Below are 20,413 nucleotides of genomic sequence, written 5' to 3' on the forward strand. Positions count from 1 at the left end.
ACATACCTCCCACCTCCCAGGATCCATTTGTAGAGGGAAAAATGAAGGAAGACATGGCTAAAGAATACTCACTGTCATAAATAAAATGCTCTTTTAATGTCCGAAAATACAAATAAATCAATCCACCTCGAGTGGTCATTATCATATTGTTTAGAAAACTATACTGCAGGTTAATTAACAATGGCAATGTAGTACACTTGCTGAAATGAAAACACTACAAGAGAAATTGATACGAAGAAGCAGAAATAGATAAAAGCAAACAGAACATACCAGGATGTAGGATGTGGATTAAACATCAAACAGACAAGTGGAATAAATTAAAGTAGATAGTATGTGACTAAAGAATACACTCAAACTGCACTGATGCATATAACTGCTTTCTCACAGCCGTTCAATAGTGATGCAAACAAAAGCAACTCACATGTTATAATATTCATATTTTAGTTACAAAATATATGCTATATCACATAAATTACATCTACATTGGTATTAAAAAAATGATCAAATGTTACATGTAAGTTCACATTATTCCTGCCTCAATGAAAAGGATTTGCTAACATATGAGAACTGAGGTGAAGTTTGGAAGCTACACATTGATTGTTCAGCAGAGTGTGGAGCATAGAATAGAAAAATAAAAATAAGGTGAAATTAGTCGCGAACTTGAGAAAGATTACGAGAAAAAGTGCATTGTAAACATGCTAGAAGACACTTAAGGCAACAGCAAGGCTACACTAGCTATGCAAAATATACTTTTTAGTGAACCTATACAGGCTTCTGATCCATGAGGACTACCATATATCACAACTCGAAATAGAAAAATTGAACAAAGATATCCAATTGCCAACAAATCACAAATTTAAAACAGCCGAAACATGTCCTCTAAAAATTCTCTCTTTAACACTCAACAACAATGGAGTAAAAATATTCAACCCAAATTTTACAGAAAATATGGAGATCTTTGAGGCGATTCCCTAAATAAATACAAACTCTATCATATCACGGTTTAGGAGAAATAAACTCAAATTTTAGGGCACAACCAACATTACAACGCACAAGAGACAGAAAAGGTACTTATAAAAATAAAGTTTCATTCATAGATTGAGAGAGAAAAGGCTTTGTTTCAAAATTTTAAGAAAAAAGAAACAAATACATGACATAAATGATGTACTGTAACAGACACACTTAATATGTTATGAAAAGTGATTGATCCACCTTCATTAGATTCAAAAATGTAAACTTTTACAACCAGATCCATACATTTACAAGTGACAAGAACACACCATAAGGCTTTGAAAGAGAAACACTAATTTTAACCTACATAAACTAATTTTTAATGGTGACTTGTAGTCTAAGCAAGGCTGTTACTTGGATGTGATAAAGCATTGCAGTGGTAAGCAATTTGTTAATAATATTTGGTTTCTTATTAATTGGCACAAATAAATTAGTAATTTAAAAGCGACACTTAACACAAGACATGAACAATTTGAGGTAATACTATACAAGATAAACCAAAGAATGAACCCTTCTACGAAGCAAATTTGCAGCCAATATAGATACTTAAAAAGATAAAAGAAAGGACTAGGTGGTTTAGTGACAAGAAACTTTTATGCAATCAGTTAACAGCTTACTCCAGAAAAGATTGCAAACAGATAAACTTTAATACATGATTACAGGGTATGTACACATCAAACAGATTAAGCAAGAATTCCCTCTCAAAAAACAGATTCATGGATCACAACAAGGCACATTTGTGTGAATCTAATATCAAAGGTCAAAATTGGACTCGCTAACCACACACTAAATTGGAAATCATGCATCTAATTGCACTTGAAAACTAATATCATGCTTAAATTAACAGGCACAAAACTAAACTCTACTTGAAAGTTCTAATTACAGTGAAAAGTAACAGAAGTTGAACAGCAAAATTCTTAACAAACTTAATTAAGATACTTTCTGCATCGTCTGGCAAGACAATGACAATGAATCTTTTCTTCTTCAATGGGAAACTTGTAGTCATAGGTTAACTCTTCACCTTGAGGGATACGCCGGAATGCAAAAATGATTATGTGTTTTTTGCCAAGAATGTCCACAACCCTAGAGTAACAGTTGGGCTGAAAGAGACAAAAGATATTTTTATGAAATTGGTAAACAAAAATATAAATTTATGGTGACAGTCTATGAAGAGAACAATTTCTTTTGTCAGTGGTGTAAAAATTACCTCGCAGGAATGATTGATGAACCTTGCAGCATTTCCCTTTTGAGTGGCATCCACTGTAAAATTGTCATCCACCTTGAACATGTAGCAGCCAATACCTTTAGATTGGTAATATTTCTCACGATTATCTGTGAGTGTATTACGAATCACCTAAAAGAAAGTATAGAAATACATTAAGCTACTGTTCAATATGTTTTGAGTCTTCATCCAAGTCAAAGGCATACCTCTCCAGCGTATTCAATCACCATCTCTCCTGCCTCAATATCACGAAGACAAAATAGGCCTCGGCCATGAATATCAGACCGAAAGACGCCAACAGATGTTTTGGAAGTTTCTCTTAGATGCCGGAAGCGCATTGCCATGGGCAAACTGGTGCTGGCTGTGCGCCTGTTAGCATAAAATATCATCCATAGACAACATTACACAAATGAAAAAATTAGAAGGAAAAGATATGTGCCACAGAAACTTGCCTGCTGCCATTTAAAGCATCAATGTCATTGTTGTCAAGCAGCTTCGGTGGACGCCTGTGTCGAGAATCTAACCAACTGAACATGTCATATTTCTTGGCTGATAAGTATGGGTCTGTTCGTGCACAACCAGAATTACTTTCTTTGAGATCATGATCTTCTCTATTGTACTGATATCCTGGACCAGGTAATCTTGACTTATGATAGATGGGTCTATATCTTGTACAGTTGCCCACACCTGGGAGTTGTTCTAAGAGATACTTCAAGCTGTTGTTACCAAGACCCATAACATTATGTCCAGATTCAATGGAGTTAAAAGGGTTGTGAATCAAAGGGGGCATTTTGTGATTAGATCTTGCTTCTTGCACAGCACCAAAAACCTACAAAAAAAAACGCAAATTAAAAAAAATAAAAATAATAGTAAATTAAAAAACGTTACAAATCTGCAGTTATTAAAGAACATGACATCCCATCCAGAAATACAAACCTTTTGCCAGGCATCAGATATAGACGTAGATGAGTAAGCAAAGCCATCAGGGCAATTAATTTCATATAGTATTTCAGGGGCAGGTGGCCCTGATTTCTTAGAAACTGTATCAATCGGTTTCATATTTTCATCTTTGATTCCTCTTTTGTCCTTCAGGACATTGCTGATCATGCTTATGTCTGCAAGCTTTACTGCCATCAGCTCATTATTATCCTTCTTGCCAGGACTGGATGAAACCTTGTAACAACCATTGTGGGCTTGCTTTTGAAACAACAACTTCAAAGATGTGCATGAATTGTCTACATTTGCAGGTCCTAATGGCAAGTCGCCTTGGCCACAAGAAACATCACATCTTTTAGCTGCATCAATATTTTGACTAGTGGATTTTAACACCGATGGGGGAACCACACAGGCCTCTTTCTCCATGGTCTTTAACACAACAGGTTTCACTTCCAGACTTTGTTTTATCTTGTTTACTTCCTTCAGTGGCTTCAGGCATGTGACATTAGTGCTCTGAAGTTTTGTTGTGGTCAAAGGTACTGTTGCATTTGAGGATCCTGTCACAGTTGTGGCAGTGCTAGCAGTAGAATCAGTGATGCTGGCAGTCATCAAACTTAATGACACATTTTTCCCAACTTGACCTTGAGAAGAATCAGATGTTCCATGATTAGCAGGCTGCGATACAATAGATGGTTTTGAAGTTGCGTTGGATGAAGTAGCAAGAGAAACAATTGGAGTCATAGGCGCAGTCAATTTAACTTTGGATGCTGATGAGGCTTTTAAGGGCGCCTTCATAGAGGTAGAGGCAGTGGAGGTCACTATCTTGATACTTTGAATGTTCTTCAGGTCAGAATTTCCGACTACTTGGGATTGGGGAATTACAGCAGCAGTGGGTTTCTTTATGGAGGCTGACGAGTCAGTTTGAGGATCTACTATACAGTCAGAGGTAGGAAGAGGCTGGCTTGTTGCTGTATTGGCTGGAGCTGGAACGGGCTCAGTGTTTACAGGGAGCGACACCAAACAGTTGTTTTCCTTAAGCACCAGCTGTGCCTTTGCTTCTTGCAGTTTGCTAGGTAGGCTTTTAGGGATAATAATAGTACTACTCAGAGGAGTAGTCGAGTTGGTGACCACCTTTGGCTTACCCTTCTCTACTGCGTGAGCACGGTAAGAGAAAGTGACAGGTGGGCATTTTACGGCAGGTGTTGTAATAGGTGCAGAGAGAACCTTTGGCCCGTTAATGATAGGCCGATTCAATTTAACAGGATCAGGTAGAGTTATGCTTTGAGCCGGAGCTGTAATTGTAGTTATTACTTCAGACGTAGGCTGGATCGCAGTGACAGGACTAGGCGAGGGATTCATCGCTTTGAGGCTTTGCAGAAGGATAGGCTTCTTGGGTAAGGACTCCATTAACTTTGGTTCCTTGCTGACCTCAACTTTGCAGGAATTGGTCTTTGTAGGGGGTGTAAGCTCTTTAGTGATTTTTGAGACTGCTTGGTTAGACAGCTTCTTCATGGATTCCTTCAAAGCTGAGCAACTTACTTGTGGCGCAGGTTTCTTCACAACAGCAACAACAGTCTCTTTATTCCCTTTACTTGGCTTCGAATATGTTCGTTGAGGCTGAACTCTTGGCATGGGAGTCACAACAGAAGTGGGAATGACAGGAGGCAAAGTTTGTGGAGGTAGTGGAGCTGTTACTGTAACTGGAACAGGCAAATTAATAGATGGCATGTGAATCTGTGCTGGATTTTGAATTGATGTCTGCTCCTGTACATGAGGCTGAGATATTGACATGACCTCAAGTTTGCCCACAGAAGCATCTGACAATTGAGGATGGGTATTCACAACAACATATTGGGTTGGAACATCTAATACTGGAGGATCAACTTTGCTTGCTTGGAAGACTTGGGTAGTAGTTGTTGAGAATGTACTGCTTCCCTGTAGCATACCAGGTACAGAAGATGAAACGAACTGGCTGGACGACATTGACATATAAGTGTTGCTGACAACAGTTTCCATACATGTCAACATAGGCTGACTGGCCAAGAGGACACCCCCTGTTTGATCTGGGAACATCTGGATTGTTTCATACACTGGCTCGGTAGTTGCCATTACACCACATGACAAAGGACTTTGAAGTATTGTTCCAAGAACTTGAGGTTGCGCCTGTGTAATTTGAGGAGGAGGAAGTTGTGCTTGTGCCAGTTGAATGCCTGATATGGTAGGTATTCCAACAGAACTGGGCTCTAAGCAAAGCTGACCATCAGGCATTGCTTGAATTTGGTATGCTCCTGGAACGACACTGCTAGGCACAGCAGTCAAGAACTGAGCCTTTCCAAATCCTTGATTGGTATCAACTGTTGTTAAATATTGTAAATTTTGACCCGTATGTTGCTGGAAAGCTTCTAGGTAAGCTGGTACCATGGCTTGAGAAGGTACCGATTGTACAAGGACAGTTGGTCCTGTCTGTTGAGACTGTTGATAATCCATCATAGTAATAATTTGGGATGGTTGAGGTGCAATCGATGTTGGTAGAGAGCGCTGAACTGTTGGTTGAGAAATTTGCTGATGATTGCTTTCTTTGTATACTTGCTGCTGATGAAATACTGACTGATTCCCTTTAGTCATCACTTTGACAGTTTGCTGTTGAGTAGATGATTTCATCAATTTTGGTTTGCTTGAAGACAATTTTTGTTCTTTGTTGAATGTGCCAGTTACACTCCCTTGAACTCGCCTGTCAACAACATTTGGTACATTTGGTTGGACACATGTCATCACAACGCGTTTTCCTGATTGTGATACAGATGAATTCAGCTCAGGTTTTGTAACAGTTGGAGTAGCAGTTGACATAACAGGAGAAATTGTAGGATACACAGAGGGTAATATTGTGGGAGAGGTAGATGTCGCTACTGACAGCGTAACACTTGAAACTGAAATTGCACTATCAGGACTTTGGGAAGATTCTGACTTGGCTACACCTTCTGCTTCATCCTCTGTTATATCAGCTTCACTTTCACTTGTAGTCAGAGAGTAGTCACCAGAGCAGCTGGGTAGATGCCGAGCATGACTCTCTTCAGTACGGTATGTGCAGCCACACCTGTTGCACCTCACTGGCTTTTCATCGCACTCTTCTTGTAACTGCTTAGTGGAGGACCCCTCTTGCTCACTATCACTAGATATATCATTTGTGCCATCAAGCTGAGGAATTTGAAGAGTACTTGCAGTGCCATTTACATCTTTCCTTTCACCTGTCATTTTCTTGACAGCCTTCCTACGTTTGAAACGGATATCATGATTGACAAATTCACTTCCTTTGCGAATTAACGCGGCCGAGGTTACACTTTTCAAACATTCAATTCTATTTCTAAGAAGTTCAGAGTCCTTGATCAAAGTTGAAGAAAATTTTTCAAATGACTTTACATTTTTCTTTTGAGGAAAGCTTCCAACTGTGTCTGATGCTTCGAGATCAGAACCTTCATCACTTCCACTCAAAACCACATCAGAAATGCCATCAACCTGCATGATTCTGGGCCACGAAAGTGACTGATTTTCTTTTCCTTTGTCTCCTGGACCTGGATGACAAAACCTCACGTCAGTTGGAGCTGGCTTCACAGATAAACGAAGTTCCTGAATCAATTTTGCACGATCCTTTACAGCATCAGTTGAAGATACTTTTTGAGACTTGCAGCAAGTAATATTACTCCCAAGTTTGTAGCTCCATGCTAAACTGCAAGATCGCTGATGAAGACGGCTATCAACATAAGAAGAGTTGCTAGGGAGGACATCAGATTTGCTCCGTTTAAGTTCCCTTGAGGCTTTGAAATTTCTCATCTTCTGCTTGTCAGAGTCACCTTTTTGTCCATTAGAACTGGAATCTTCTTGCGATTCTTCTTTAGACATCTCTTCAAAATTGAGAAATTTATCTTGGAATATGTCTTGCAGAGATATGCCATCCAGAAGGTCATGAGGCAGATCCTCAAAAATTGCATCCTTCAATTCTGGAGGAAGGAGGTCAGCAGAATTTTGTGCATCAGTCACCTCCTCATCTGTTTCTCTACTACAGATGGAGTCTATGAGGTGGTTTACAACAGCTTCTGCTATTTTGGCATCATTTGTCAATGCTTTATTTACATTGATGTCTCCAGCCCTTGTAGAATTGGGAGTGGTTGAAGAATTTTCAGGCTTGATGTCAAGGTCTTCATGATGTTCAGGAATTGAAGTGGAATTCAAACCATCCTTTGAGTGGTCAACAGTGACATGATGACCAAGGTCAACAACAGGCTCAGGTGCTGGAAATCGAATGGTAGTACGTATAGTGTACCGAACAATCCTCCACGGTTCTTTGGATGACCAAAACAACCTTGTACAGCTGAATTGAGATGGGATAATAGATGAACCAAGGTCAGACAATTCTGGGACAATAGTGCCAAGGCTCTGCACAAGTAAGGATCCAATCATGAGTCTCACATGTTTGCTCTCCACACTCTTCTTCTTTCTTCGATCCAACTCAACAAAGACAGGACGACAAACGTCGAAATCAGATAGTTTAGACAGAGGTTTTCCAGGGGCATCTCTTGAATGTAAAGAACAGAATACATTTTTGTCCTCCATAAACGTGAACCCAGCCGATCGCGCACAGGGAAAGTGAAGCGTCTCCTCACATTTCTTCGCACAGCACCCAACACTTGCTCCTTTGCGTCCACAATGAGAACAACGAATCATGCGCCCACGCGATAGAGCATTACTCACATTTTGTAGTGCTCCATCAATTTCCTCAAACACCTCAGCTGACCATAAAGCACAATTAACATGAACCCACTCATTCAAGCCACAATATAACAGTCTTCCCTCAGCACATGCATCACTGTCCCCAGTAAGTTTACAGAAACCACATATCCTGGTGTCACAAGGGCTCATTCCACAATAAAAGTACTCATCATCGAGCTTACTTGTCTCCTTAGGAAGTAGCCTCTCTAGTATTTGTACAGATGAAGCGTGATCTGAATGCGGTTTTACTGGAGAGGCGCAGTTGGACTGGTACTGAAGGCGAGAACCATGATGAGACTTGAGTGGGCTGAGTAGGAAGGAATTCCGAGATACTTTATCATATTTGGGATCAAACCATGGAAACACCTCCAATAAAGTCTGATGATACAGTTCTTTGACTTCATGGGAGTCTGCTTCACATATTAACTGATCCATATCTCTATGAAAATCAAGAATGGAGGAGTATTCACTGCTTTGAACTTTCTTCTTAACTGTTAACAAGGTGGGCAATGATGGCCTTGAAGTGTGAGTGGTACAAGTGCACTCAGCTAAAATCCCCACCACAGCCTTATTTTCATCCACCTCCTCCTCCTCAGTGGCAGAGCAAGTTTTCAGCTCATCATCAGTGCTTCCAACACCAGAGTCACTCTGGGATCCAGCATTCGGTGAAAACTGGTCACTTTTTTCTGGCCTCTCATCATTTCCACAGTCCACGTGCAGTTTGGTGTATTCCTGATGGCACGCACCAATCTTCTGCTTTTCTTTGGCATGGCTATATTTTGTGATTGGTGCATTTTCACCCGCATCAATATCTTCATCAAACTCGAATACAGATGAAACTGGAGTCTCCTTGCCAGGGGATTGTGAAGACTGGGATGCTTCCAGACAGATGTGAGAGGTGCTCTTGACCTCCTTGTTAGCATTGAGGTTGAAGGAGAGTCTACGCTTCCCAAGGGCTAAAGCAGAACTCTTTGTTGATGAAGATAAATTATGCTGACAGGGACATGCCTTTTGAGGACTCCATTTCAACATTGCATATGCTTTCCTGTTTTTAGTGATAGCTTTAATGATGTTGCTGTAACCTGCTTGAAGCTCAGCTTCCACAGCAACCCACCAGGGAGCAGGAGGAACAGAACAGCATAACCTATCAAAATAATAATAATAATAAAAATTTGGGCACTTTAAAAAATAAGGAGGAAACTGGAATTATGTCTGACACTAACCTGCAAATGTACTCCACAGATTCAGGCAAATAACTCAGAACCTGATATTTTTCATCTGAAAGACCTTCACACTTAGCATGAACCCAAGATTTACAATCTGCACACTCCATCATCTAGAAAAAAATAATTAATACTATTATATAAGAAGATTCAACCGTAAACCACTAAACCTCAATTTGTTTGCCTTGCCTTGGATTGAAAATCGTCATCAGTGTAACAGCCCTGGCAGAGAGGACAAAAGTTGCCTTTCTGCCTCAGTTTAAAACACACTTTACAGAATGGAAGGTTTCCAACAAATTTGGACACATCAGTACTATTGCAGCTCTTACATCGTAAGCATGAAGCACATATCTGTCACAGAAGAACAACAATTCTAATGATGCAAAGGGCAACACATACTATGGAATAGATCATAATATGGGAATAAATACATCTGACATAAAATCAGCAAAGAAACTTACCCAAAGACGGTCACCAGCGGTCTTTCGTAAACCAGTTGTGCCAAGGCATTCTGGGTGAAAGGAGTGGTGGCACCTCTGACATGCAGCAAGTTGACGGCCCGAGTTATACCCACAGCCGTGGCACACCGTGCAGCGAGGGCAGACCCAGTCCACACGCCAAACTTCTTTACTGGACTGCTCCACTAAGGGCAGTGGACCAGAACTTCCAAAGGCACCCATCTCAATACAGAACTGATGGTAAGGCTCACAGCAGGAAGCACAATGAATGAGCTGAAACCGCGAATAAAATGAAAAATATCCTATGTAATAACTAATACCAAATAAAAAATTTTTACTTGAAAGTAAAAGTATCTAGCAATTCATTCATTTCACTAACCTTCTTCTTCCCTGCACTGCCACAAAGAAAGCAAACTGGTTTCATGGGAAAAGGGTCAAATCCAATAAGGCCGAAGCCTGCATAGCAAACTTCATCAGGATCATAGCTCTCCCAGAAATCTAGAGATATTAATTCTGGAAGATTTACAGCCTGGTTATTGTAGACTCCAAGATCTTGCAACGTTCTTCTCTGACCTCGCTGTTAAAAAAGAACACACAAAAAGTCAGTTTATTATATACAGATTACATCAGTGCCAACAAATCTGTAAAATAATTGAGTACCTGAATCATTTTGTTCTGGTTTTGAACATTAGGCATCCTAGTAACTTTCCTTCCAGTACTATGGTTTTGAGAAGTGCGATGGTCCAGTGTGCTTTTTGTAACAAATTTAGTATCTGCAGTGGTTGTTGTTACCAAATTTAACTGTGATGCAGATAATTTTGTTTCGCGGTCTTTGATGGTCTCTGTTTCAATTGCAACACCCGGTTTAGATTCTTTTTTGGTTTTGATTTCTCGGTGATTGTCTTGTTTCAATCTGAAAGAACAGATGTGCAAAAAGAGGATAGAAACAGTTGGAACAAAATTGGCTTCAGTCAGAATTAAAAAGAAAAAAAACATACCTAGGAGCTTTCTGAAGAATATCTGTGTCGGCTAATATGGGATCTGAAAACAAATTAAGAAAACCTAGCATTAGTAAACCTACAGTTACAAAAAGTCTGAAGGAGAGATTGAGCTGGTACAAACCTGTCATATCACTCTTTTTGTCAGTATCATTAGAACGTCCAGAAGACTTGGTGGGAGAATTAGTAGGGGAAGAAGTGGAGAAGGTAGCCAGGGGCTGTCCAAGAACAATAGAAGCACTACGACAAACATGTTTAACTCTTGGGCCCTTCAATGTGAGTTTTTGTCTCATTTGGCCATCTTTTAGTTTTACCACACTTTTGTTGTTTCCTTTTCTCAGTGGCTTTTCAGTACCTTTCAAATCAGATTTCTTGGCAGGGTGAAGCTTTTTCATTTTTATCGGTTTCTCAGTGCATATGCTCTTCTTGATAACTCCAGGTGGTGTAATTGGACTGAATGTTTTGTCCCTTACTCTCCGTAAGTTATTTGCAAGAGAAACCAAGGCAGCCTGAAATAAAATAAAATATTTCATAAGGGGAACAGAACTCATAGAAGAACAGAACTCAATGTCATTGTTCTAGTCCATAAATCTTACCTTTCTTTTAATTCTAGCAATTGGAGTCTGAGCCACAAGTTTATTGGAAGATGAAGCTGATAACTTTCTTCCAGAAGTTGGTGTTGACTGAACATTACTTAATTTTGGACTGTGCAGAGGAGTGGTAGAAGAATCTTCAGTGCCGTCCTGCGCCATTGGCACTTTGCGACGGCGACTTTTGTGGCTAGGAACATAGTTCACCACGGCTACAGGCAAGACAACAGTCATGCCCTGCATGTTAGCAGGTAGCATACGTATCAAACTGTCACGGATTTGGTCAGGCATTTTCACAAGGCGTTGGACGCATAAAAGCAGCCAGCAGGCCCCACATCGATTCACTTTAGTAGCAAAACTTTCGCCATTCAAGGGTGATGAGACAGCACAATTCCCTGAGAAAAACATTGTTTCTAAGTACGGATGAAAATGGAAACAGAACATAAGCATGATTAATGAACTGCCCTGCCCTACCTTGCCCATTATCACATGGGACACTGTTCTCTGATGATTTTGACCTCAGCATCATTTTGGCAATAAATTTACGACATGGCTCACAACATATTAACCCAAATTTTAATGACTGTTTGGTCAACCTGTGAAAGCGGACTGCCCCACAAACACCACACTCAACCGAAACTACTGATGACTTCACATTCTTTGAGCCAAGCCCTGTGAAAATGAAGAGAAAAGAATAAAATTATGAGATGGACTAAAAAAGAAATTACAAACAAACAAACACGGGTTCATACCTTTCTTTGGTATGACAGAAATGGGTCCTTCATTGATACTGCCTGAAGATGAAGCTATGTTTAGTTTGGATTCTCTCAGAATGAGTTTGGATCTTGAGGGTGAGACTGCATCAGGAGGTTGAGATGATGAGGAAGTACTTGAGGCAACTGACTTTTCTTTCTTTGGGCTACCATCACTGGGTGGAGAAGTTTGACCTCTAGGCCGATTCGTAGGTGCCCCAAATACATTTAACTCTGCAAATTTAACATGCCTGGTGCTGTCAATGGACTTGGACGGCCCTGCGTCATTAGAAATTCTCTTGTCACTTGAATTGTCTTTGCAGCCATCAGATACTTGAGTGGAGAAGTCTATTTCTCTGTCCAGTATTAACCTGGGCTTCTTCAATTCAATTACTCGAGTGACATGTGATGGATGTCCTGATAGACTAGTGGGAGACGGAGGATCTTCTTGTCCACCTTCAGGTTCAAGGAACCTTTTGTTAGGTTTTATTACCCTGGAAGAGCGAATACTTCTACAAGGAAGAACAAACTTCTTGTTCAAGTTGGCAACATTTGAGGGCCCGTTTTTCTCTAATAATGAATTGGGGGATATTCTAGAATACACATCCAGGTTGCCCTTCTTGGCTTTGTGAAGAAGGCGACTGGCAACATGTTTCTTGAAACTGGGCTTCGCAGGGCTGAAGAACTTGGAGGGTGACACTGTTTTTGACAATTCATTTCCTTTGCTCTCTGAATGAAGGCTTTGACACTGGGCACGGGTCATATGACATCCAACAGCACCAATCACGGCTAGATTGGCCGCAACATATGACAAATCTTGAGATGTAGGAGGGTCTAGTTTCACAGGAATGGCATCATCAGAGGAAAAGTTTGAACCACTTGTTCGGTATTCTTCCAAAACCTTTTCCTGTTGATCATTGGCAATTTCTCTCGCATTGTCCACCTCATGTGGGCTAAATCCATGAAAAGCTGTGGACACCTGTAACAATAAATGAAAACATTCTATGAATTTCAATATTCATGGTCTTGAAGCAACTCATTCATTTCAATGAGAAAAAAAATGAATAAAAGAGAATCTAGACAAATTAACAGTGACATAGCTATATAAACCAACAAAAGATAGATTTCAAGAGGGGAGGTATGGTTTACTTCAAGTGACACTGGTCATTTTAGACTAATCAGAGAGTCAAGACAAGGGGCAGCTGACTACCCAACCTTATCAAATCAATGACACATTAACACATACAACATCAGGCAAAGAGTCATGGGAATTGAAATAAGTACATTTACGTCGCAAAACAAAATAAAGTAATTGGAACAGCTGACAAACGCTTTTTTTGAGAAAAAGGCTGAAAAAATTCCAGTCACAAAAGGCTCAAACAGCATGGCGGATGTGAAGCTAACCTCACTAAAGAGCGCGCGCGTTTGGAAAGGACGAATAAGGGATTCGAACCAAGGACCTTGTCAACCAATTAAACTACAAATAAAGACATCTTCGAATTCATATCTGATGCCAATTAATAGCACCAGGGAAAGAATGAGGCAGTGACGCATTTAACCGGACAAGAACAATAAAGGCGACAAATAGGCATCTCTTTAACAATGCCATAACAGGCTGCTTGTTTTCATTGTGTCCCTTTAACCTGGCGGTCATCCATTGACACAATACTAAAGCGATGTCGACATAAAAATAAGCCTTTCCGGCACAACTTCAGAAACTCAAACGCAAATTGGACGTACCTGTTCGTGGTCCCCAAATGTCTCATTGAAAACTGCGAGGCCATATGAAATGTTCTGAGCAGCTTTGCTTGATTCATTATCGTGAAGTGCACTGTACTTGCTTGACTTTACCACTTTGCGATTAACAATCTTTGACGGTTTACCAGGAAATTTTGATCGCACCATTCTATTAAAGCTGTCGCTTTACGCGTACACAACCGTGTTTTCATTTAGTACTACACTCTTGTTGTACAGGTCGCGTTTCGTAACACAAACAAACGCAGGTCGGGTCCGAACGCGTCTCGTCTGCCCCGTCGCGAATCGCGGCCGCGAACCACCAATCAATGACTGCGATTTCGCGACCAAGTGGCATTAGCGCGGAACGATTCCCGGACACTTTACGGACACGCGACTGTCATTGAGGGGGCACAACAGACGGGGAAAGGAAACCCATTTCCATTCAATGAGTTTGGCTCGTCAAAGTCCCTCCAACGGAACGCGCCATCTGTCAGTGAAACGGGGTTAGAAGCGCGGGAACTTTTTTAGGTTGGTAGGAGTTACGCGCGATGTTTCCTTGGTGCCTATTCTTTCGACAACACAACCTAAAGGCTTCGCTCACAAGCAAAAATGTTAAAATGCTGCCATTGATCCACAAAAAATCATACATTTCACGACGTTCATGGGTTTTAAGCAGACGCATCACAGACTAAAGCAGCTCAAGTTTGAATTTGCCGCTAAAATTTCATTGTTGCCACTGTCGGAAGTGGTTTTTGCGTTGCGCGAAGGTTTTGAAGGTTTTGATAAAGTCGTCCGTTCAATCATTGAAATCGTAGTGAGATTTTATTTAATAATATGCGTCTACTGTAAAAAGGAACTTTTTTGGGAAGCATATTTGTTTTTTTCATTCCCAGGCAGAGACAGTTTCCTCGCGTGTTTAGAAGGCTGGGGATTTATTTCGAGGTGGCGCAGCCGGCTTCGACGGCGTACAGCGTCTTTCCGGTTCCTGAGTAGACAGAGTCCCGCACCATGAAGGCTAAGGGGCTGGTGAGATTTATTTATTTTCATGAAGATTTCACCTCTTTATTAATTTCATTCAGTCATGTTAATTTGTGGATAGGATAGTCTTGAGTATTTTGTCTGCTCTTTTGGTAGGCCCTTAAATTTCAGTTATTGCACAGCAATAACAAGTGCCGCGTGGGGCCTGACGTAGTTCTCGACCAACATGGCCCGCCATGTGGCTGTCTCACATTAGTGATTGCTGATCGTAAACATGCACTAATCATCTTATCGCCCTCAAAAGAATGTACAATTTACTATGTTGCCCACGCCGGCTCACCTTGCGCGTTATGTTGCATCGTTTCGAACAGTGCCATTGTAACGTGGAAGTGGGGTTAGGTTTGTCAGGGTAGTCCCGTGAAACAAGGCTTCTCCTCGGTTTCGTTTTATTTGCTCAGTCCTGAAGCTGAACCGCTTACTTTCCCGCTGTGACGTGGGAAGAGCGCCTATTACTACCGTTCATTGTTTGTCCGCAATTTTGTACCTTGAGTTCAATCTTGTTTTCGTTCTGTTTCAGTTGAAGGAATACACGGTTGTGGGTCGCAAGATCCCAACCAACAATGAAGAAACCCCCCTTTACCGCATGCGAATTTTCGCTCCCGATGCTATCGTTGCGAAAAGTCGTTTCTGGTATTTCCTGCGCCAGTTGAGGAAATTCAAGAAGACTACTGGTGAAATTGTCTCTTTGAAACTGGTAAGCTTTGTTTTTTTTTTTTTCTCTCGTTTCCATTTCATTGTGTTATTTGTGTGCACAGATTTTGCTCAATCTATAGTTTGTAAACTGTTCCTCTGTTGTATTAGTTGTCTTTTGATAGTCACATTACTTATCCACAATCTTTGATTTGTAACACCATGTTCTTTACTGTTCCTGCATTGCGTATCAGTCTCACACATTCCTTATTCCTATCTGTTCGTAGGTTCCTGAGAAGAGCCCAACCAAGATCAAGAACTTTGGTGTCTGGCTGAGATACAACTCCCGTTCTGGTACCCACAACATGTACAGGGAGTACAGGAGCCTTAGTGTTGCTGAGGCCATCACCGCCTGCTACCGTGACATGGGAGCCAGGCACAGGGCTCGTGCTCATGCTATTCAGGTATGTTCACTCCTGCTTTTTACTGACTTACTTATTTGCCTGTCAGTATCATTTTCTGTTTATTAATGGACTGTGATTGTTTATTGCAGGTGATCAAGTGTGAGGTTGTGAAGGCAATCAACACCAGGCGACCTCTGGTTAAACAGTTCCACGATAGCAAGATCAGGTTCCCTCTGCCCAAGCGCATCCAGGGTCGCAGCAAGCTCGCCACATTCTCCTACAAGCCCCCCCGAACCTACTTTATGTAATTTCCTTTTAGGAAGGAATAAACTAAATTTCTTTCTACATATTCTCTCATTACCCCTTTCTCTTGATGTAAAAATGGGTTGTTTAGTTTTTGTTTTTTTTCTTTTGATTTTTCTGTGAAACTGGATGGCGAGCATATAACGTAACCAGCCATTATATTGTTGATGTGAGAGGAGGATAGGTGAATAAGTGGAACAAGTTTCTACTCAGTTGTATTTGAAATTTTATTTGCACTCTGATGTGTTATTCTAATAGACCAGGAGAAAAAGATCATCTCAAATTCAACGACAGTAACAAAATGGGCGATTGGCTTAAAGGAGAAGAAAATTGACATCAAATGGATCTATTAAGTTATCAACAGGGAACTAAACATCATTGAAGATTTACTACTTCATAAGCAGTCCTATCCACAGGTGCATATGCACGTGCAAACTCCTACATGCAAATATCACAGACACTTCATATAAGTTAATATTTTTTGATCCAACCAAAGCAAACAATTTTTTTTATAACAGGAAAACAAACCATAAATTACAAAGCATTTTTTTTATACCAAAAAAAAAAAAAGACATTAACAAGGAGGGATTAGGAACTTACACATTTCAATTGCTCCTGACATAACAATTTAATTTGACAAAATATTGATGCCGAATGCAAAAGACACCAATGTGCACCTCTAAATAACATTCACATACTGGAACCAAATGGGAAAAATAAAGTGAACCATCACAATTAAAGATAATAAGACAGACTGCTAGAGAGAGAATTATTGCACACTGAAGAAATCAATAGTTCACAAGACCTAAAACAAGGAACTTCCAGTCAAACAAAAGAAATTAAGGACTAACTATTCTATAACATAAAATTAGGAATTCAGTTCTGTGGAAATATAGACACATGATATGGCTGTGAATTAATGCTGAATGCAACACAGACAAGCAGTACTAGAATTGAAGTTTTTCATCGAAGGTCATTGGACATGACAAGCAAAATCACCTAAGCATGTACAATTCTAATTTATGCTTAAAAATCACAAGGAATGCTCCCATAGCAAGCCCCACAGAGGTGTTAATATTGTACATCATAACTTTAAAAAATTACCTGAATCTTTAGCAGTCAAACAAAAAGCAGCCACTTGAGGCCATAGATTGATAAGAAACCAACTCAACACTACTAGGTCAGTAATGTATGACTGCAATACCAGTAACATTCCCATAAAATTTCCTAAAAGGGCAGCTAGTCTCACGACATGTGGAAGTCGTTCTTCCTATTGTACCTCACCTAATACATTTAACAAAACAAATAAAGCAAGTAAGAGACAAGAATTCTTTTGAAAACCAGAGTTTTCAAATTATCTATTCATAATTTCAAAAACACATTACGTCAAACACTCATTTCAAACAGGTACAAATCCTGGAATGAAGACACTACATAAAGAGAAGTACGAGATTTCACATATGTATTGTTTACATAACACCTCAATGAAGAATATAGTCCAAAATGATCTATACTAAGATAAAATACCATTGATCCAGCAAGTTACAAAAGAGGAAGAAACAGAGTGGGCAACACACTATCATACAGACTTTTAAGGTGACAGACAAAACATTGAGTTACAAGAATTTGACAAAGTAGGAACACGAGATTTGAGGGGAAAAGGAGGAAGAGTTAATGCCTTCTGAACAGTGATTTCATCAAAACTGAGTAACAGTGGAGGTATACTTCAGATCATATTATATATAACCAAAGGACATGTCTCAAAAGACACTGATGCGTCATCTTATCACTCAGAATAATAAAAAATATTTCTGACAAGAATAACCTTAGCAATATAGGCTTGCAAAAGGCATCTGACTTGATTGTGCTTATAAGGTAACTATTACAATAAAACAGTTAACAGTTAACATTCAGTTCATTGTTCAATAATCACTAATATATTAACACTCTACACACAATATATACATAGAAAGTAAATAAAATGCATTTTTCCCACATCTTAAATTGCTAACTACACAAATGGTCATTTCTCACAATCAACTCTTCCTTAAACAAACTAACACAGTCTTTCATTGTGATGGAAGCCAACACAGTTGCTAGCTAATATTGTAGCTTTGAGACATTTACAAGGCAAGATGAACATATTCCATACATGTTTAAATTGAAATGTAAAGAGTAAAGCAGGGTACAAATGTAAATTGAAGCCTTTCCACTTATTTCCATAAAGCAACAATCAGAAGGAAGCCAATCAATGAACGCACAAGAAATGGACCCATATCCCCTTTTTATCAATTAACAATCAACCTCAACATCACTTGTTTCTAAGTCTGAGGAATCTTCCATAACAGCTGCTGACTCATCATCAACTAATATTGCCGAAGGTAAGGAGGTTGAGACAGTTGTCACTGGATGGAGTTGTGTAGTATAAACACCAAGAACCTGAACAAACAAATACATTGACTCCAGGCAACAACTATACAATATTAAATAAAAGATTTGTTTTTATTTATATTATTACTAGGAAAAATATCTTACCTGAACTGTGGCCCCAGCATTACTAGCAGCAAGTTCACTTGGCGATGCTAGTGACAAAACTTGAGTGTTTGAGTCAAGAGTCTGAACATCCCCATCTGGACCAAGATGTAGTTGGTAGGTCTCAAGCTCAGGTATATGAGGTCGAACCTACAACAATTAAAAAGTAAGTATCCCATCAGAGTTGAACATTTACTGAACAGTAAAGGTCTTAGCCCTACTCCAAAAGCCAGCTCTAAAAAAAATAAAAATGGTTTACTGAAAATAAATGAATAAATTTCATTTTTTCAGACATACTTTGTGGCCCCCTGGTCGATGAGGATTGCGACAACCTTTACAACGGCAATCTAAGCAGGCTTTGCTGTCAACATAACAAGGGCACCGTTGTCCACAACATGTGAGCTTTCCTGGGGTAGCAGTTGCATTACCACAACGGCAACCCTTGCGCTTCAAATTTAAAGAACTGACATTTGCAATAGCTACTCCTCCTGAAAGAAACAAAAAGAATAGTTTATGTAGTAAATTCCACACTATATCAAAAAGCACAGTTTATACATCAACCTTACCCAGATCTTTAGAAGCAGCAAGGGCAGACTTTATTGTTGTGTGGTTAACGGTTCTAATGCTTTTCAGCCCTTTGGCTGGCTTCTTGAACCCTGACAGAGACAAGGATTTTCTTGGCTAAAGAAATGTAGAAAAACAATATTAGTGATCGTTTTGACAAATATTCTAACTAACAAGTGGCATAAGCGATGAAGCACAACTAACTTTAGGCTGAACAGGATCATGTTTGACAGAAGAGTCCAAATTTAAGGCATTGTTATCTGCTGAAACAGTTTTCCTCTTGAAAGTCATTTTGCTCCCAATATTAAATACGGAATAAAGTGAAGATCCATTCGACACTGCTGGGGGTTCCGGAGTTGGTTGTTCATTTTCTTGTGAACTTTCTATGGCAGGTGAGTCTGGTGACGTATTGGGAGGCGATGCAGAAGGAGCTGTGGGTGGCGCATTTGAGTAAACGCAAGGTAAAATACTGTACGCAGAACGTGACAGTCCTGGCGAACTCTTGTAGTCGTCTTTAAACTCCGCCCCTTCATTGATAAGTTCAACCAGGCTAGAGCCTCCAGCCACGAGGCTGCGGTAGAGCGCAGTGCTGGTGATGTAAGTGCACAACTTCTTGTAGCACTGCAGCAGAATGCGCAGCAGGACGTTCTCGATGTAGGCGTCGTAATCCTTGCACCACGAACAAGACGGCTTGAGCTTCTTGCGGCCGCCTCGGCACGCCCTGCAGACATGGTGTTGGCAGCTCCCGGCCGTCCCGGCCTCCGACAACGAGTCCGACGGGGTGTACGGCTCCACCAGCAGGTTAGCACACACGGTGCACGACAAGGACTGCCGCAAGTAAGGCACCAGGCGGTGCAGGTCCGCCCAGGACGACGTCGACAAGTCCGTCGAGTCCGAGTCGTCCTCGTTTTGAGCTTGCAGCACCACGCGGCTCGTCGACACGAACAAGCTGGTGGGATTCATGGTGTCTGACTTGGCTGTCACTGTTTACATGTAAACAAAATAAAGCAACCCCATCACGGCGTCATCAGCGAGCTGCGTGAGGCGGCGCGGCGCCGGAAAGTTTGCAAACAAAACGCGGCCTTGTGGAGAGGGGCGGCGCCGACCGCACTTGCACCCCGCCTCAGACGAAGAGAGTTGCCATTCAATTTAATTGATTATCGGCGCGCCATGACGACGGCCGATTCCCATTGCTCGGAATTACGTTACAATTTGGACCAACTTTTAGGCGTTCTTTCATAACCTCACTTT

General features: G+C 40.5%; 3 protein-coding genes across 3 annotated transcripts; 1 reads left to right on the forward strand and 2 right to left on the reverse strand.

Moving 5' to 3' along the window:
- Positions 1–77: 77 nt before the first annotated feature.
- Positions 78–14,196, reverse strand: LOC117652243 (histone-lysine N-methyltransferase trithorax). Its single transcript, XM_034396987.1, has 16 exons — positions 13,695–14,196; positions 11,955–12,933; positions 11,677–11,874; positions 11,209–11,597; positions 10,737–11,121; positions 10,613–10,655; positions 10,275–10,527; positions 9,994–10,191; positions 9,618–9,887; positions 9,346–9,507; positions 9,157–9,269; positions 3,170–9,077; positions 2,686–3,062; positions 2,440–2,602; positions 2,219–2,365; positions 78–2,111 (listed from the first exon to the last, which is right to left on the reverse strand). The coding sequence occupies exons 1-16, from the start codon at positions 13,857–13,859 to the stop codon at positions 1,938–1,940; spliced, it is 9,924 nt and encodes a 3,307-aa protein (XP_034252878.1). The 5' UTR covers positions 13,860–14,196; the 3' UTR covers positions 78–1,937.
- Positions 14,197–14,584: 388 nt separating this feature from the next.
- LOC117652249 (60S ribosomal protein L18a) lies at positions 14,585–16,108 on the forward strand. Its single transcript, XM_034397002.1, has 4 exons — positions 14,585–14,717; positions 15,247–15,423; positions 15,647–15,823; positions 15,913–16,108. The coding sequence occupies exons 1-4, from the start codon at positions 14,700–14,702 to the stop codon at positions 16,069–16,071; spliced, it is 531 nt and encodes a 176-aa protein (XP_034252893.1). The 5' UTR covers positions 14,585–14,699; the 3' UTR covers positions 16,072–16,108.
- Positions 16,109–16,402: 294 nt separating this feature from the next.
- LOC117652248 (E3 ubiquitin-protein ligase MSL2) lies at positions 16,403–20,408 on the reverse strand. The gene is made up of 5 exons (XM_034397001.1): positions 19,367–20,408; positions 19,165–19,279; positions 18,896–19,086; positions 18,602–18,748; positions 16,403–18,505 (listed from the first exon to the last, which is right to left on the reverse strand). Exons 1-5 carry the CDS (start codon positions 20,123–20,125, stop codon positions 18,359–18,361), a joined length of 1,359 nt encoding a protein of 452 aa, XP_034252892.1. The 5' UTR covers positions 20,126–20,408; the 3' UTR covers positions 16,403–18,358.
- Positions 20,409–20,413: the final 5 nt, after the last annotated feature.

The sequence above is a fragment of the Thrips palmi genome, unplaced genomic scaffold (assembly GCF_012932325.1).
Source record: "Thrips palmi isolate BJ-2018 unplaced genomic scaffold, TpBJ-2018v1 HiC_scaffold_7, whole genome shotgun sequence".
NCBI classification, from domain to species: Eukaryota; Metazoa; Arthropoda; class Insecta; order Thysanoptera; family Thripidae; genus Thrips; species Thrips palmi.

What these genes read in the sequence shown, in the direction of transcription:
- LOC117652243 (XM_034396987.1), bottom strand. Translation starts at nt 13,859, where the DNA reads ATGGTGCGATCAAAATTTCCTGGTAAACCGTCAAAGATTGTTAATCGC. An exon ending in TTCTGTCATACCAAAGAAAG is followed by an intron (nt 11,875 to 11,954) that starts GTATGAACCCGT and finishes TCATTTTCACAG; the next exon opens with GGCTTGGCTCAAAGAATGTG. An exon ending in TTGCTAGAATTAAAAGAAAG is followed by an intron (nt 11,122 to 11,208) that starts GTAAGATTTATG and finishes ATTTTATTTCAG; the next exon opens with GCTGCCTTGGTTTCTCTTGC.
- LOC117652249 (XM_034397002.1), top strand. An exon ending in AAATTGTCTCTTTGAAACTG is followed by an intron (nt 15,424 to 15,646) that starts GTAAGCTTTGTT and finishes ATCTGTTCGTAG; the next exon opens with GTTCCTGAGAAGAGCCCAAC. An exon ending in CTCGTGCTCATGCTATTCAG is followed by an intron (nt 15,824 to 15,912) that starts GTATGTTCACTC and finishes TGTTTATTGCAG; the next exon opens with GTGATCAAGTGTGAGGTTGT.
- LOC117652248 (XM_034397001.1), bottom strand. Translation starts at nt 20,125, where the DNA reads ATGAATCCCACCAGCTTGTTCGTGTCGACGAGCCGCGTGGTGCTGCAA. An exon ending in TGCTGCTTCTAAAGATCTGG is followed by an intron (nt 19,087 to 19,164) that starts GTAAGGTTGATG and finishes TGTTTCTTTCAG; the next exon opens with GAGGAGTAGCTATTGCAAAT. An exon ending in ATGCTGGGGCCACAGTTCAG is followed by an intron (nt 18,506 to 18,601) that starts GTAAGATATTTT and finishes TTGTTTGTTCAG; the next exon opens with GTTCTTGGTGTTTATACTAC.